The sequence below is a fragment of the Labeo rohita genome, chromosome 19 (genome assembly GCF_022985175.1).
Source record: "Labeo rohita strain BAU-BD-2019 chromosome 19, IGBB_LRoh.1.0, whole genome shotgun sequence".
Classification (NCBI taxonomy): domain Eukaryota; kingdom Metazoa; phylum Chordata; class Actinopteri; order Cypriniformes; family Cyprinidae; genus Labeo; species Labeo rohita.
In genome coordinates, this window is record NC_066887.1 from 21,897,824 (window position 1) to 21,916,736 (window position 18,913).

Genomic DNA, 18,913 nt, shown 5'->3' on the forward strand with positions numbered 1-18,913 from the left:
AGAAAAGTAGGAGAATATAGTCATTTTAATTTATAATGTATTAATTACCGCATACAAAACAAAATAAATGCGTTCATTGCTTTCGGATGTGGATGCCTGATGTGTGGGAACGCAGTCGTGTACAGTCCTGGGAGGAAATTTTACATAAATTTATCGTTGGCCTTTCCTTTTTCTTTTCGAAATACTTTGACAGACTTTGCTCAGGCATTTCAGAATGATTATAACAACAATTTCAGATGCTGTGGAACGATATCGGTCCACTGGTTAGTCAGACGATGTCACATGACTTTTTTGATGCGCATGGAGGAATTTATTCAGCAAATGTACTTCCATCTCCCATATTATTAACCCTTGTTCGCACAAGTCAAAAACCACCTCAAGCGAGCGTAAGTCCTTTTGTGCAAATTAAGGGATTTTTATTCGAATTTTGGCGTTTCCATTACTGTTTCTGACACGATACTTCAAAATGCGCATAAAAACAGTGGGGAAACTTGTCTTTTTCCTCAAAGGATTGTGGAAATCGCATTTGAGTGCCTGTTCTGTGAGGTCTAATGTATTCCTAGTACCAGTGGTCTATTATGGAGAACATCAGATCAGTGATTCCTACTGAAATCATTAGTAGGGCGTTCTATATATACACACATGTGCACACATTTTCTTATGTTTTTTACATTTAACGGAAGATAAAATCGGGTTAAGATGAGCCTGTTGAAAATGTTTTTTTTTTTTTTTTTAATTTTGATGGACTTTATGGTTTTACCATCTATCCCACTATTTTCGTATATACCTTTAATATTTTATTATGAGTTTTTTTTTTATTATATTTTTCCTAAGAAAACTTTATGTATTAAATCCTGTGTTAAAAAACATATGTGGCTGTAATGGCTCTATAAGAAGTTTTAAGTGGTTTAGGCGACGCATTCTCAGATTCGGATCTCCAGACTTGAACTCCGCGACAGCCCCTCTTTATTCATCATCAATATCCTCTCAGACGTCAAACAATTAAGAGTTTCGGAAAACTCCACATCATCCCATGTCAACAAGAGCAGTCATTGTTTAAGAGCCAAGGGCAACCTCGGGGGTGAGCCGCTCAATCGAACAAACACTACTCGTGTGCGGCTGGAGTGGAGTGTTTTTATCTTTCCCTCTATGGATCTACTCAGCAGACCACTGGATGCGGTTGTGGCTGCAAAAGACAATGGAGAAAACTACTCAAACCCGCAGCCCAGCTTATAACAGCAAGGTGTGAATCCGTTGTTGTGCCCATTTTCGACCCCCGCCAAATTATTACCCCCTCTTGTTCAAATCGCTACCTGATTGCCAAATCCTAACCCCACCCCTCCTAACCCCTCCCCCACACGTAACCCTAAACCTTTCAATACTAGGGGGGTAGTAATCTGGCAGGGGTCAGACAACAGAATTGGGCACCCTATCTTCAGGACCGGGCTTACTTCTGCCAGCAAATGAAAATGAGGTGAGTTTGGGGTGGGGGAAAAAAAAAAATAAAGATCCTTACTGGAACATTTTTTTTTCCAACCAGAGGTTACAAATACATTTGATAAACATTAAGGAAAAGTCAAAAGATGCAAACATATATACACACAAACACACATACTGCCCATGACCTTTGACCAAAAGTGTTGGACACAACGGCAGTCCAAAAAATGTTAGACAATGTGTACATTTATTGCCTATGTTCCTGACTTATTCACAGTCCACACTACAATGCAAAAACAGCATTTTCAAATGTATCCACTTTGGAGAAAGTTTTCAAAAAGCTTAGTTTTCCTTGACAAAACGCTGTCTTAGTTTGTACGAAAGGCGAAAACTGATTTACCAAATACTGATCCTAACCGCCCAATAAAAGATTCATGATTCACATTTTTATTTTTTCAAATATTATAAAATTAAGTATGTTTTAGCTCAATTATTTGTAAAACACAAATTTCTTCCACTTAAGTGGCAGGTTTACTGGCAAACAATATTTCTTTACTTTAATATTTCCTGGCTGACTTGCACTGTTGCTCTCTGTGAGATAATGGCTTTGTGTCTAGAGGGTGAATTTTTATTTCTCCTGTGCTCAGGGGTGTCCCAGTCACCTGATCTTTTCTTCCTTTACAGTTGTGCCCTTTAGCAAAACCCACATAGTTTATATCATGGCCAAGTCTGTGCTTTTCTGATTTATGTCTCTCTTTCTAACTGTGCTTTTATGTGTGCATTTTGTCCTCAAGCAGCTTTTACTCACGACAGATTCTCTCAGCGTAAGACGGTGGAAAGGAAAAGAGGAGTTTCAGCACGCCTCGTTAAACTTACAGATGAGGTGTTTGCCTTTTCATCTCTTTCACTGGATGTTAAAGCATTCTAGTGCCATCTGTCATCAGTGATTGATGGATTATTGATTATATCATATTTAAGAATGAGTGAAGCGGAATACAGATATTATGGTAGAGAGTCCTATTCCAAACATAACCATTGAAATACATGTATTGTTTTTAACATATTTTGTATTTTCTTGGTTTGTTTCTTTGCAACTGTGGCGCAGCGAGGACAGCACACCATACAGGTATTTCTTTACCAAGGAATGGCGAAATTTTCAAATTGTGGTGTCAGATGTAAAGCATTGAAAAGCTATTGGTCTTCCCCAAAAGAGGTTACAGGGTGCTACATGAAGTAGTAAAAGAACAAAGTAAACTATACCTCTGTTTTAGTGCTAATGCTGTACATGCAGTTGCTCTTATACATCACTGCTCAGCATGATGTGCTTTGGTGAAAAATCATGAAAACACATTTTTAAAATGTTTTTCCCTTTGCGTGTATAGCATAGAGAGGGCACAGGTTGCAGCTGACCAAGTATAGATGAAGGCAAAGATGGTTCAGGCAGAGGTGAAAGCCATTATTCTCTGCCATAAAAAAGCTATAGAGGAACAGGAGTGCGAGTTTCTCTGAAAGGTAAGTGTGGATGTAAATGCCTGTCAGTATTCCCTCAGATATTCCACTTTAACTCACCTCCTTGTCATCCAAGATGTTCATGTCTTTCTTGCTTCAGTCAATAAGAAATTGTTTTGAATTCTGAATTTTTCTCCATATAGTGGACTTCAATGGTGCTCCCAAGTTTGAACTTCCAAAATGCAGTTTCAATGCAGCTTCAAATGACTCTAAACGATCCCAGCCGAGGAAGAGGAGTCTTATCTAGCAAAACGATTGGTAATTTCTGAAACAAATTGACAATTTATAATTTTTTATCCTCAAACACTCGTCTTGTCTCATCTCTGCAAAGTGTATGCATAGTCTGTATAACCCGGGTCAATACCATTAGGGTATGTCAAAAAAACTCCCGTCTCGTTTTCTTCTTCAATGTCAAAATCATCCTACATTGCTGTTTTACTTTTTTTTTTTTTTATATAAACACTGGGTTGGTACTTCTGCAGCCATGTAGGACAATTTTAAAGTTGGGAAAGAAAACGAGATGGTAGTTTTTCAACATACCCTAACTGTATTGACCATCTCAGAAAGAAACAAAGTTCACGTAGACTTAGAGAAGACGAGCGTTTGAGGTTAAAAAGTATAGAAATTGTCAATTTGTTTTCGAAAATGACCAATCGTTTTGCTAGATAAGACCCTCGGCTGGGATCGTTTAGAGCCAACTGAAGCTGCATTTAAACTGCATCTTGGAAGTTCAAACTTGGGGGCACCATTAAAGTCCATTATATGGAGAAAAATTCGAGAATGTTTTCCTCAAAATAATTTCTTATCGACTGAAGAAAGAAAGACCTGAACATCTTGGATGACAAGGGGATGAGTACATTATCTGTACATTTTTGTTCTGGTTGTGGACTTCTTTAATTTCCTTTTACAAGATGTCTGAAGATGCTTGGTGTGAAAAGTGTAAAACCTGATGCCTTGCATCTCTACATGTCAAATTAAGGCATGGTCTCTTGTTCTGCCTGTAAACTTATGCCTTTCTCCTTGTTAGGGATTACTTGTGCTGTATGACTTTGTCTACACAGCATCTCAATTGCCTCGTTAGGCACAGAAATTAATGTAGTCTTAGAAGAACCATCATCCTTTTACTACCTCAGTAAATTTTAATGATGCAAAAACAATGACTTTGCTTTGCATTGCTGACAGCTAATCACATTTATATTATTTTATTTTCTTGTGTTTTAGGTAAAAAAAAAAAAATAAAATTTTTAGTTCTTCACTCTGGCTAAGCCACAATCACAGACAGTCAAAAACCAAAAATAGACCAAAACACAAACACCAAAGATGTGAATGAGCACATAATTAATCTGATAATGGTTGCATCTTATTTAAATGCAGAGGCCGTTATAAATAATATTTTTGTAGTGCCTAAAACAAGTGTCTTGTAAGTGTCTAGGCAGAAGGAGTTACCATTTAGACATAAGAAAAAGTGCAGTATTTATTTATTTGTTTATTTTTATTTTGATAAATATGTAAGTCTTGGAGCTGGGACAATGGCGTTTTAAAGGTTAAGGATTTTTTTTGTTTGTGTATGTGAAGCTAGTGGCATATGTCTTATCTAAATAAGGAAGTGGGGACTATAATGTTTCTTACAGCTCTCAGTGTCCGTTAGACTTTACACAGTTCATATGCAGTTTTTTGTGATTGTTTTACATTTAAACAAAAATGTTACAATTAATTATTTTCACTTTACAAATTAAATCCAATGTAAAGAGTTAGTTCTCCAAAAAATGAAAATTCTGTCATTAATTACTCACCCTCACGTCGTTCCAAACCCGTAAGTCTATCTTTTATCTTATCTTTTAACACAAATAAAGATATTTTTGGTAAAAATCTATAAAAAACAATGCATAGACAGTAACACAACTGATACGTTTACAGCCCAGAAAGGTAGCAAGGACATTGCTGAAAGAGTCCATGTGACATCAGTGGTTTAACCTTAATTTTATAAAGCTACGAGAATACATTTTGTGCACAAAGGAAGCAAAAATAACGACTTTAACAATTTCTTCACTTCCCTGTTAGTTTTCAATGCATATTCACCACATGACCTGATTTTTAGCAAGTATAAGATGGAATAACAGAAAGCATGTTAAAGCATCCTCTGCTGGTGATTATGCAGTCTTATGCTTTTATGTATTGACTTGTAGGTTAAACTGTAGTAATATTCCAACTTAAATATGACAGTCATACAAAATAAGAGAGTTCATACTATTTTGACTGAATAGATTTGTTTTCTTTACACATTTCACACATTATTGTGTGACTGAAAGTGTGAGAGTGTGTCTGCAAAATAATTTTTAACAATGTTTGTGCCCTTATATGATCTTTATAGCTGTACAAATGCAATTATATAAAATGATCACAATGGGGTAGTGTGTGTGTTTATTTGCATGAGAGAAGGAAAAAGAACAAAAGAGGAAACATAAGATGACAAGGGTGAATTTAAAGAAATTATTGCAAGATATTTTCAGTTAACCAAACACATGCAACTTCTTTTTTATCTTGATGAAAGATGTGTCATCCAAATACAGTGGTTTTAACTCTGAAAAGTTTCAGTGTATGAACTACAAACCTTCCAGTTCTTATCAAGTTAATTTCATTTGGCATGATTTATTTCCCCTGATGCTGCACCAAAACTCTGGACTAATAAAGCTAATATGTATATCCTAAAAACATATGAAGAGTTCAGATGCAAAACCAGCTAAATCCATCTGACGTTTTTCTTTAAAATGAGCATTTCTTTCTGGCTACTTTGTATAGGTTTCTATGTAGGTACTGGCACTTCTGATTGGGCTGAGACTGAAATTTAGCGAGTTTGAAGTAGAAGTATTTGATGGACATATAATATGTGTCAGGAGTATTCACTCAGTATCATTATCTCATTTTTGACTGAGATGGCTTTTAGCTGGTTTTGCATCAGAACTCTTCATATGAACAATGATTTGCATAACAATGGTGACTTGTGATCTGTATCTAGTGAACACACCCATGGTGTTGCGGTACAACACGTCCTTTTGATCTCTGTCACATTTCAAAGGGAAACAGATCAGATCTTCAACAACTAAACAGTAGAGAGGATACAAATCTCAGTGGGTTCTGCACGATTGTTCTGCAATTGCATTTATAATCTGTCACTGGTAGTTTAATTGGGTTAATTTAGTTAATTTATAGTTGATTTAAAGTATTGAGTTTTCTATCATTGTTTTATAGGAATGCCAGAGTTCCAGCTTCTGATGATCACCGTGGCTGGGATGCTACTCATCTCTGTGGGACCTTGTGCGGGCTTTCGGATCACAGGTAAACAATGTTGAAGTGTGTTAAGTTTTGGCATTCATCTGTTCAATTAGGGTGACCATATGTCCTGTTTTTCCCAGACATGTCCTGGCTGGGATTTGCTAATGATCTAAAATGTCAAGGCTTTGGCTTTGTTTTCATGTTGTTTTCATACTTTATAAAGGTAATGATGAAAAGTAGTTTGACCAATAGCATGCAGGCATAGTACATAATCAACCAACTACACTGTAAAAAATAAAAAACACAATTTGTTGAGTCAGCTTAAAATAATTTGTTACCCTGCTGCCTTAAAATTTTAAGTTCAGTCAACTCAAATAAGTTTAGTCAACTTGAAATGTTAAGTTGTATTAAGTAACAACTTAGATATTTGTGTTTGTTAAGCTTAACAGATGGTAAGTAACCCAGCTGCCTTAAAATTTGAAGTTGATTCAACTCAAATATCTAAGTTGACTGAACTTAAAATTTTAAGGCAGCCAGGTTACAAATTATTTTAAGTTGAGTCAACAAATTATTTTTTACAGTGTAGTACTCTAAAGTTTGTATGTTCAAATCCCTCAAAGGATAATGCATCAATTACCTTCATTTGTGTTACAGCCTCAGGTTGCTCCAGGTTGACTGTTCTTGTAATTAAAAAATATACTCAAAATCACTTTTATTTAAGAATAGCTTAGAATAAAGCCTATAATTGCATGTAGTAAAGGTGATGTGTCATCCAAGTCAGTTCTTCAGCTGGGCAAAAATTACAACATCAGACAGAGATACAGATAGAGATTATTTTTGTCAAACAAACTGTATTCTTAAAGACTGCTTTTCAGAGACTCTACATGGCTGCTGCTGAATCTACGACACCACGGCAAAATCATCATTTGATAGAAAATAAAAAAAATGTAAAATTGCCAGGAAACGTCATATTAAGAACAAACATAAAATCTCCAGAGATCTACTTATAAAGTTATAGAAGTTATATCAAAAAACATCATTTAGAAGTAATAGGCTATTTTCTGTCCTGTTTTGACCCCCTTCATCAGAACGCTCTGTTTGAATAGGCGTGGCGGAGTGTAGTAGATGTAAAGAAAGTAAACGCCCACTGCTATGATTTTCTAACAGTTGTGTATGTTTGACTATCTACATCAAGGGTGCCCAACCCTGTTCCTAGAGATCTGCCTTCCTGCAGAGTTTAGCTCCAACCCTGATCAAACACACCTGTCTGTAATTATTAAGTGCTCCTTCAGATCCTAATTAGTTGGTTCAGGTGTCTTTGATCAGGGATGGAACTGAACTCTGCAGGAAGGTAGATCTCCAGGAACATGGTTGAGCCCCCCAACCTACATCCTTCACAGATGGACGACGCTGCTGTGATTTAGGTCAAAAACTAATGCATAAATGCGCAGTACATATCTGTAATAACAGACAAAGCAATAGTGACCACGTAATAAAAACAGTTACTCACACTTGTGTGCTGCAACATTACTGTTGGATCCAGTATAGTCAGCACAGCATCATCTTTTAAAAAATTAAAAAACACAATTTATTGAGTCAGCTTAAAATAATTTGTTACCCTGAAGTTCAGTCAACTAAAATAAGTTCATTCAATTTGAAATGTTAAGTTGTACTAAGTAACAACTTAGATATTTGTGTTTGTTAAACTTAACAGATGGGTAAGTAAGTTGATTCAACTTAAATATCTAAGTTGTCACTTAGTATAATTTAACATTTCAAGTTGAATAAACTTTTGAGTTGACTGAACTTTAAATTTTAAGGCAGCCTGGTTACAAATTATGTTAAGTTGACTCAACAAATTGTTTTTTACAGTGTACATGAAGTGAACAAAGGACCAAGTTCTTACTGACGCGGTCTGGATCTTCATTAAAAATAAAGTTAATTCACTCTTTCCTAATGTTGGGATCAGAAGGAAGGCAATGCAAAGACTGTTTTTCCACAGCTTGGCACTGAACAGCGTCTTGTTGTATTAGGAGTCATCTTTATCGCTTGATTTCTGAGTAGACCTCTTGTTATTTACACTACATGTGTGAATCAGTTGGCGGGGCTAAACAGGCAGTGATGTAGAAGCAGGCGCTGATCTTCTTCTGCAGTGGCAGTGTTTAGCCACACTATTACATTATAAAGTGGCACATTTCACAACCTGTCATTTTGGCAGATTGCTATCAGTATAAGCTGTTTTTAGACTACAAGAATGTTTTGAGTTCTGAAACTTGCAGGATGTTTTTATAGTACAATACAGACTTTTATGTCAAAAGATAAAGGGAATTTTGATTTCTCATTTCATGACCCCTTTAAATGGATCTACAAGTAAGTGTTGTGTCGTTCCATACATTAGCTATCTTCACATGAACACTTGAACAGGTCAAGTACAGGACATAAGTCATGTGAGTAGACAAGCGTTCAAATGCAAAGTCCACAAGTGTGGGTATTGAGATCAGTGTAGTCCAATACACAAATGGCTCTAATAAAACCCAGTTCTTTCTAGTGGTTCAGAAACACACAGGGCAGACAGTGTAGTCCAATTCACAAACAAATGAATCTTGTGAGACAACAAAATACCAGGGAAATTTATGAACAGTGTCTCTTATGATGGCACTTCATTTTTAGTGATTGAAAATGTACTGATGACTCTTATGAGTCAGTCTATTTTAATGAATCATTACAAACAGGAAAAAGAAAATCTCTTGGATGAGCAAGCAAAGGGGACATTATAAGTAAAATCTATTCTTTACAAATCAGGAAATCTGTATTGATATTGTTCCCTTTGCTTTAATATTATAAGTCTTTTGTGGTGACTTTTGTTGTATCCCAAATATATAGAAGTTTGTACTAATCACAAGTTTTCACATATACAATCCATTTACAATCTATTTGTTTTACATTAATATTTTCTGTTCTCTTTCTTTAACATTCACAGGAAATGTTGCATTGAAAAGTGTGACCTACCAGTCCATTGACTCGTTGAACGGAAACACGGCTTTCAAAGCTGTTGATGGAAACCGAGCAACAAATTTAGCAAATGATTCCTGCACTTACATAACTGCAAAAAGAACCCCCTGGTGGAGAGTAACCCTGCAAAAACCATACAAAATTGTCATGGTTTCAATCACCAACCGGGGGCGACTGTTGTGCTGATAGGATCAATGGAGCCGAGATTCGTATTGGCAACAGTCTTATCAACGACGGCAACCAGAATCAGCTGTAAGAGATCTCATTAAAGCAATAGTTCACCCAAAAATGAAAATTCTGTCATTAATTACTCAACCTCATGTCATTCCAAACCCGTAAGACATTCGTTGGTCTTTGGAACACAAATTAAGATGTTTTTGATGAAATCCAAGAGCTCTCTGACCCTACCACGCTCAAGGTCCAGAAAGGGAGTACGGACATCGACAGAATAGTCCATGTGACATCACTGGCCACATCACCCTAGCAAAATTTTGAAGAGTAACACAATGCATACGCATGCTTTGATCTGCACTTTCTGGACTTCGAACCAGGTAGGACCCTTGCTGTCTATGGAGGCTCAGAAAGTTCTTGGATTTCATCAAAAATATCTTAATTCATGTTTCAAGATGAACAAAGGTCTAACAGGTTTAGAATGACATGAAGTTGAGTAATTAATGACAGAATTTTCATTTTTGGGTGAACCATCCCTTGACACTGTTGCTATTGCTTAAATCATGCTAAAAAAGTACATGCAAAATGTAAGATCAGTCATTTTTATATTCCTTTAGGGTTGCAAGAGTATATTCCATGCTGCCTGGGAAAACACAGAAGTTCAAGTTCAGCCCTGTAGACGGACAGTATGTTAATGTGGTCCTACCAGGAGAGGACCGCATTCTGACATTATGTGAAGTAGAAGTGTACGCAGTCTCTGAAGGTAAAACAGTCACAAATCTGATGTTTACGTGAGTGATTTTTACAACACTGTCTATAACTTTTCACACTTCATTATATCTCAGACATGGTAGCAATGATACAGTCCAATATGATCAATGTGGCACCGAACGGACGAGCCACCCAGTCCAGTGTGAATCAAGGTTCTACAATGTGCCTGAGTCTTGCACAAAATGCCATTGATGGGAACCGCCAATATGATCTATTCAAAGGCTCTTGCACTCAAACAGACACTGAAAGTAATCCCTGGTGGAGAGTGGATCTGATCAAGACATATACAATTGCATCAGTGGCTCTTACCAACCGCGGCGACTGCTGCTCTGAACAACTGAACGAAGCGGTGGTTCACATTGGAGATTCACTAATGTCTGAGGGCCGTGAAAACCCAGTGTAAGAAGTGCTCTTTTTTGAATGTACAGGTATGTGCCAAAAAATTAGAATATTGAGGGAAAGTCCATTTATTTCAATAATTTGTTTCAAATAGTGAAACTTGTATGTTATATTCAGAGATGTATAGTAATGAAGTAGAACTACTTCACTACTGTACTTAAGTACTGAAAGGCCGTATCTGTACTCTACTGGAGTATTGTTTTTTTCTCCTACTTCCACTTTTACTTCAGTACATATTTTCGATGAGTTTAATACTTTTACTCCGATAGATTTTTTATGTGCTGCATCGTTACTCGTTACAATTATAAAAATGTTGCGAATCATTCCAAACCCACATTATCACTGCCAGAGCAGTAGATGGCTCTGTCACAGGTTTGAATAAGCTGGCTCGTCATTGAGCGAATCAGACGTTCAAAGAAGACAGCGCTGCCTGCCTGCATTGAGAGCACTTTAGTTAGGTACGCGCGGTTCATAACGTGCTGCGATGTTCAGTTAACGTTAACTAGCTGGCTATCATAAAGGCTGTCATGCTGAATGGTGTTTTTGACCCATCATATATATATAATAAATCGTAAACCATGTTTCTTTTCGTTCTGCTTAATCACGTGCCCATTATTATAGTGTAGTGTTTTATATGATGTCTTTTGACTGCTTTCTTTAATAACTACATAACACAATACTTGTACTTTTACTTTCGGTATTTGAGTAGTAAATTTTAAAATAAACTACTTGCAATTAAATTAAAATTAAAGACAAAGAGCACTTCAAAAAAAGAGCACTTGTACTTTTACTCAAGTCTGGGTCTCTAGTACTTTAGTATTTAGTTCACTACACAAAAGTTAAATATTTCAAGCCTTTATTTGTTTCAATTTTGATTATGGATTAAAGACAAAAAAAAACAAATGTATTTCCAAAATTAGAATATTTCAACCAATAAAAAAAGGATCTTAAACACATGTTGGCCTTCTGAAAAGTGTGTTAATGTACTGTATTATGTCCTCAGTACTTTGTTAGGCCTCCTTTTGCACTAATTACAGCATCAAGGTGGCGTGGCATGGAGGCGATCAGCCTTTGACACGGTTGAGGTGTTATGGTAGCCCAAGTTGCTTTGATATTGGCCTTTAGCTCGTCTGCATTTCGGTGTCTCTGTTCCTTCATCCTTCTTTTGACAATACCCCATAGATTTTCAGTGGGGTTTAAGTCAGGCGAGTTTGCCGGCCAGTCAAGTACAGTTATTCCATGGCTATTAAACCAGGTACTGGTAGTTTTGGCTTTGTGGGCAGGTGCCAAATCCTGCTGGAAAATACAAAATTTTGCGTCAATTAGCTGACTAGATTGTGACACAGGGAGCTAATTTTGTGAAATACTGGATTTGGGTTTTTTTAATCTTTAAACCATAATCATTAAAATTGAAACAAATAAAGGCTTGAAATATTTCACTTGGTGTATAGTGAACTAATATAACATACAAGTTTCACTTTTTGAAACAAATTATTGAAATAAATGGACTTTCCCTCGATATTCAAATTTTTTGGCACATACCTGTATATGTAAACACTTTGTAGAGTATATTTATTGTTTTAATATTACTATGGCTGTCAGTCGATTCAATTTTTTAATTTAATTAATTACATTATGTGTCGATAATGTATAAGTCGAATTAATCGCAAAATAAATTTGACTGTGAAAATACCCACAAAAGCTATTTTTGTGTTAAATAAGGGGAAAGTATTAAGTAGACATTACAAATTGTAGCTTTAGAAAGAAATATCTTATTTGATTCAATATAAAATTTATGACACAAACATTTAGGCTGCAAGGCCTAACGTAAACTATGGAACATAAAAGAAAATCATTTGAGAAACATCTCAGTATTTTTTGTTCATACAATGGAAGTCATTGGTAACCAAAACAGCTTTGTTACCAAGTCTTCAGACTACCTTCTTTATGTTCCACAAAAGAAAGGTTTGAAATGACATGAGGCTATATTTGAGTAAATGATGACAGAATTTAAGGGGAGACACTGCAGGCAAAAACACTGTTTTTTTTGTGCACCTATCAAATTTGAGATTTTGGGCTTTTTGGTTTTTCATAAAGTGTTTTTTCAGACCAGTGGAAAGACAACATCCAAAAGACACTGTTAAGTGATTCTTTAATAGCACTCTCTATTTGTGTCAATAGATTTCAATTATAATACATATTTTTAAAGGCCGTTTTCTCAAAATGAGATTTTTCTCCTACACTGAGCCATAAATCTCCACTTCACACACCAATTTCTGTCTATATCCTGAAGGTTTTTACAGAGGAATTTGTTCATATATAATTTGCTTGATTTTATACAACATTTTATTCCCCCAAAAAACTGTAAATATATATTGTTTTCTGTCTGTTCTAAGTATTTTCTGAATTATGGAGTGACAAAATGAGATTACCTAAAATTCCCTCTGTAAAAAAACAAAACAAAACAAAAAAAAAAAAAAAACATTTGACACTAATATGTAAAAAAAAAGAATTTTGAAAGGACTTAGATTTTTGTACCAGAAATGTATGCAAATTAGGGCATATTTCATTAAATAAACCTAACATTTTAGAAAACTTGTAATACAAACATTTTTTGTAATTATCAATGTAATCAATCAACTGGGCAAGCAAGGTAATGATTATTCGTTAATTTTTTTTTTTTTTTTTTTTGTAACCCTATTCAGTGTCTTACCTTAAATTTAAATATTTTTATTTTTAATGAAATTATACTCTAAATAAGAAACTAAATCTGCCAGCATGTGGCGGTAAATTTCTTTATGCGTCATTCACTCATTCGATTCAATTCAATTTGTTCAAATGGCTGATGTTTAAATGGACCTTTGAATCATTGATTCACACAATTCATTCAAAACGCGGATTCATTCAGAAGCTAAACACCGCAGTGTTGCTTGGAGACATGCAACAATTATGCTGTGGCTTCAAAGGTAATATGTTCTCTGCAAAATTTAGCAAAAACACAGAATATTATGTTTAAACTATAACACAATATCAACTTATTTATTGAACTGTTGTGTAAAATCACAACAAGCTGTGATCGGGACAAAATTAGCACTTGTGTAATATCGCTCTTCCAGCCTGTGTGATATGTGAGCTTTTTTGGGGCTTTTTTTTGCACCAGTATCTTGAATTTTAGGGCATAACTGCATTTATGGAGTTATTGCACTGCATCGTATTTGTCAACAGTCAATATGAAATATTAAATGATGGGGGCGGGGCCAGTGCTTTAACTGCGTTAAAATATTATAATCACGTTTCACGTTTTTATCATAACTAATTAATTTAACGTGTTAAACCGACAATTCTGTCATTAATTATTCACCGTCATGTCATTCCAAACCCATAGACAGGACCTTTGTTCATCTTCTGAACGCAAATTAAAATATTTTTGATGAAATCTGAGAGCTTTCTGAGCCTACATAGACAGCAACACAACTGACACATTCAAGGCCCAGAAAGGTAGTAAGGACATTGTTAAAATAGTCCATGTGACATCAGTGATTCAACCGTGATTTTATGAAGCTACAAGAATATTTTTTTATGCGAAAATAAAATAAAAATAATGACTCTATTCAACAGTCTCCAACGCACGGTAATGAGAGTAAAACGACACATACATGTGGTGCTGCAGACACAGGAGCCGGCGTTTTGACGTAGAACCCGGATGTGCTGCGCCTTATTTACTAGCAGAGGAAGACACACCCTATACATAAAACAGCCTTTGTAAACATGTCTGAAGATTTTGACAGAGAGGATGACTTGCAATTTTTTGCCCAGCCTTACTTATTTGAACCAGAGTATACAGATGATGAACTAAGAGAGTTGGATGTTCTATGCCAGAACTCTGACTACTGCATTAGCAGCACCACACGCATGTGTCATGGTACTTTCGTGAACGTGTGGTGGAGACTGACACAGAAGAGAAGAAATTGTTGGGTAAAGTAATTATTTTTGTTTTCTTTGCACACAAAAAGTATTCTCATAGCTTCATAAAATTACAGACTCACGTGGACTATTTTAATGATGTCCTTACATTCTTTCTGGGCCTTGAACAAGGCAGTTGCATTGCTGTCTATGCAGGGTCAGAAAACAGGGTTTTTGTAATTTCTTTGTCAGTGTATTACACACATTATGTCTTAATATTTAGTTTAAATAAGAAATGTGATTTTAGGAAATTAGGTTATCTTTTGAAGAGTAGCTGAACTGTATAGCCTATGTCGCTCAGCCAATCAAATTTGAAGACAGAAATTGTTGCATAATATACATATGCAACATATGATTCCTAAGCAGTAATTTTATTTCTACTGTCTCTTCCTTAACTCTCACTCTTATTCAGGTGTGTTAAAGTGTCCTTCATCCCTGCGGGAGGGACTGGGATGTTCAGATGTGATGGTGTACTTGAAGGCCGTTATGTGACCGTAGCTCTTCCAGGAGAAAACAGGACTCTGAGCTTGTGTGAAGTAGAGGTGTTTGGGATCCCAACTGAGTAATATAGATAATGCATCTTTTAAGCAGGCAAATAACATCCTACCATATTCCTACCGTGTATTGCTTAATAATTTGTAGTCTGATAATATTTTTATAATTCTATACCTGTTACAAGTATTTGCATGGGAAACAGAACTGTTGTCTTAAATGCTCAAAGTAACATGAAAATAAAATTTCTACTTTGCTTTAATACAAACTGTGCATTCATACCAGCCACTTGATGTCACTATTGCTTTAACTTCACTTGAAATAGGAAATATTAAGAAACTTCTCAAAAATAAATATATTCAATACTATGCAAAAACTGCTGCTTGATTATTTCACTCTGAATTGAGAGTTAAACCCGGCCAAACTGTTTCTGTTGTTCCCAAACCAAAGCTTACGCGATATACATCACTAAATCAGAAGTGACCATTTCTTGTCAGATCAATACTGATTCAATAGCGGTGCAAGATATGTGTTCAAAACTGTGCTGACGTTTAGGATCATTCATTGTTATTTTGTAAACAGGAATCAGCCTGTTTCTTTTCCACAGTGAATTGAAAATGACAACTTTTCATCATAATAATTGAATTTGGAGCAGCTGTATGCTTTGAAATGAGGTTGTCCTTCTGATAGACCATCTGTGATTCTCCAAAGCTCTTGGATAGATTTTTTTGCAAGCTATCTGTCAATTTTATGGACTAAATACTGGTGTGGAAAAGGATAAAATGTGAATCTGATTTTTTTAATATCACAGACAAAAAAGACATCTCACAGCTCTAGCTTTGACAATCATTTTAGCAAGTTTTGGCATTTCACTACATTGTCAAAGATGCCAAACTGTTAGTTGTGCTAGTCGAGAACATGAAAATCATATACTATGTGAAAATATGCTTATATTAAATACACATTTTCAGATTCACACTGACAGACTGAATAGAAGTTACACTCTAGTCAAGGTTGAAAAGACGGATAATTGGATAAGACTTTCATAAGATTGACAAGACTTTGGATTAGTAATATGACATTTAAAAAAATATTGTCAAAAGTGTTATATTGCACTACTGGCAATGGGTTTATATGTCTACAAAATATTAACATCCCTGATTTTTTTAAATTGTACATTTAAGAACTTGCTGTGAAGTTGTAAATAAAGATTATTGGAGTAAGTTTTACAAGAAAATATTATAAAGTTAGTTTTGTCACTTTTTACAAGTACAGTTGAATTCGAAAGTTTATATACACCTTGCAGAATCTGCAAAATGTTAATTATTTTACTAAAATAAGAGAGATCATACGAAAGGCATGTTATTTTGTATTTAGTACTGACCTGAATAAGATATTTCACATGAAAACATATACAAATAGTCCACAAGAGAAAGTAATAGTTGAATTTATTAAAAAATGACCCTGTTCGAAGGTTTACATACACTTTGAACATACACTTTTTTTTTTTTGTGTAGTAATAGTTGTTCATGAGTCCCTTGTTTGTCCTGAACAGTTACACTGGCCACTGTTCTTCATAAAAATCTTTTAGGTCCAACAAATTCTTTGGTTTTTCAGCATTTTTGTGTATTTGAACCCTGATTGTATGATTTTGAGATCCATCTTTACACACTAAGGACAACTGAGAGACTCATATGCAACTATATCAGAAGGTTCAAACTCTCACTGATGCTTCAGAAAGAAACATGATGCATTAAGAGCCGGGAGGTAAAAACATTTTGAACTTGAAGATCAGAATAAATTTAACTTATTTTGTCTTCTGGGAAACATGTAAGTAACTTTTGTAGTTCTGAAGGGCAGTACTAAATGAAAAAATATGATATTTAGGTAAAATAAGAAAAATGTACACATCTTCATTCTGTTCGAAAGTTTTCACCCCTGGCTCTTAATGCATCTTGTTTCCTTCTGGGAACATTGTGTATGATCCCTCTTATTTTGGTAAACTAATAGACATATTTTGCTGATTCTGCAAGGTGTATGTAAACTTTTAACTTAACTGTACTTAAGCATATAAATGCTGTCAAGCCTGAATAACATAAAATACACAAAAATCTCATTCTGGTGAGAATCTGGACTAGCAGAAGTGAACAGGACCATGCTAACCAGCCAAACCTTTACTTTGGAAAAATACAATGACACACAGATGCAATCTAACAAACTAGCAGGGCTTTTTGACCCTCAGCGTAAGAAAATAAATCGTTCAAGTAGCAAAGACAGGAAGCATATTGATTAGGCAGAAGCTCCAGATGTGTAATTCTGCAAAATACTGAAAGAGTAATTGAGTCTCTTCTTCATGGCATTATCTGACTGGGTCAATTTGCACTCTGCCTGATCAGGTCAGCGCGCAGGGCGGATGAGACTTCAGCCGTGCCTTCCACACTGCCACTGAGACCAGCTCAAGTGTGCATAATGTATAGAGAACCACAGTCTATAAATTACATCTGACTTAACAAGTCGGTAGGAGAGCTGTCTGCATAAACCTCGCAGAGGAACAGCAAAATTGCAGCCGTTAACACTTAGAAAAGTACAATTTTAGCTCTGCTCCAGGTTGTGCTGGAGATTCAAATAGAAAGTCTGCAATATTATTACTTAACTTGATTCTAAATTAACCAGTGGCTTGCCCTTATATACATCCAAAAATGGCTTTGTTAAGAATAACACATATCTCAGAACTTAAAGAAAGAAGACAGCTGATCTGTTTCTTGGAACATAAACCTGTCAATTTTTTCCCCTTAAGGACAGGTTGGACATCATTTGTCTGTGCCCACTCTAAGTTCCAGCACCTCAGGCTGGATAGGTTTACTTCATGCCTCTAGTTTCACTTATTTCCTCAGTTTCTTTTCAGTTTCTTTTTTTAACAAATGTATCTCTGACATTTTCACTAGCCTGAGGTAACTTTCTGCAAGAGCTAGTTTAGTATTTAGTAACTTCTAGCTTCACCACCCTTGTTCTAGATTTTTTAAAAGGGTAAGGAAGAGCGCATGGAAAACCGGAAATTCTGTCAGGGCCACTTCCGTCTAAGATAATTGACAAGTAGCATACAGCTTAGATTGGCTGTATGGTTTTATTCTGAGCAATAACTCCTGCATCCATGCAGCCTTTAACAGAGCTGAAGCAACTTTACTGATATCTGTAATAAGTTTTGTTTATGATGATAATGACACTGGCAACTGTTGCAAGCTTGACTAATGTGACCAGCCAAAACTGACACTATACGTTTGATTTATTTTGACAAAAGTAATAATTAAATGCACAATGCACTCACAGTGGCCATTTCACTTATGGCATGGATATTTAAATAAAGGGGTCATTGGATGCCCATTTTCCACAAGTCGATATGATTCATTAGGGTTTTAATGTCTATAACATACTTTGGTTAAAATTTCTCAGTGGTAGTGTAAAAAAACACCCTTTTGATCTTGTCAAAGTTTTTTTTGGTTTTTTTTGCATTTGCCTTTAAATGCTAATTAGCTCTGCTTGCCCCGCCCCTCTCTTCTGTGGGGTGATGATCAGTACAGTTTACTTTAGCTGCATTTAGCCGTGTGTAGCCTCGAAACTTGCTAACTATCACGCTATTAGGAAAGGCGATTTGCAGAGATGCATAAAAAACCCTTATACTCACTTCTGCTGTAGGTGAAACTGGATCACGAATGATTCGCACAAACACAGACACATTTATGTAGATCACTCATTCAGGGTGGGTCTAAGGTAAGACGACTGGGTCAATCAACTATCGTGGGAGCGGCCTTGGTCGGTGTGACGTCACACAGACAAGATGCTAAGAATGGCTTGATTTGAAAAAGGGGGTATTACTTATAAAGAGTAA

The 18,913-nt window shown here is 35.7% G+C and overlaps 1 protein-coding gene across 1 annotated transcript; it reads left to right on the forward strand.

Annotated features, from left to right (window-relative positions):
* Nucleotides 1-6,029: 6,029 nt before the first annotated feature.
* si:ch1073-376c22.1 (uncharacterized protein LOC100000126 homolog) lies at nucleotides 6,030-15,382 on the forward strand. The gene is given in 7 exon segments (XM_051136988.1): nucleotides 6,030-6,074; nucleotides 6,196-6,282; nucleotides 9,200-9,393; nucleotides 9,395-9,483; nucleotides 10,020-10,165; nucleotides 10,248-10,572; nucleotides 14,948-15,382. Coding segments are annotated over 6 exon segments (993 nt in total). The 5' UTR covers nucleotides 6,030-6,074; nucleotides 6,196-6,197; the 3' UTR covers nucleotides 15,102-15,382.
* Nucleotides 15,383-18,913: the final 3,531 nt, after the last annotated feature.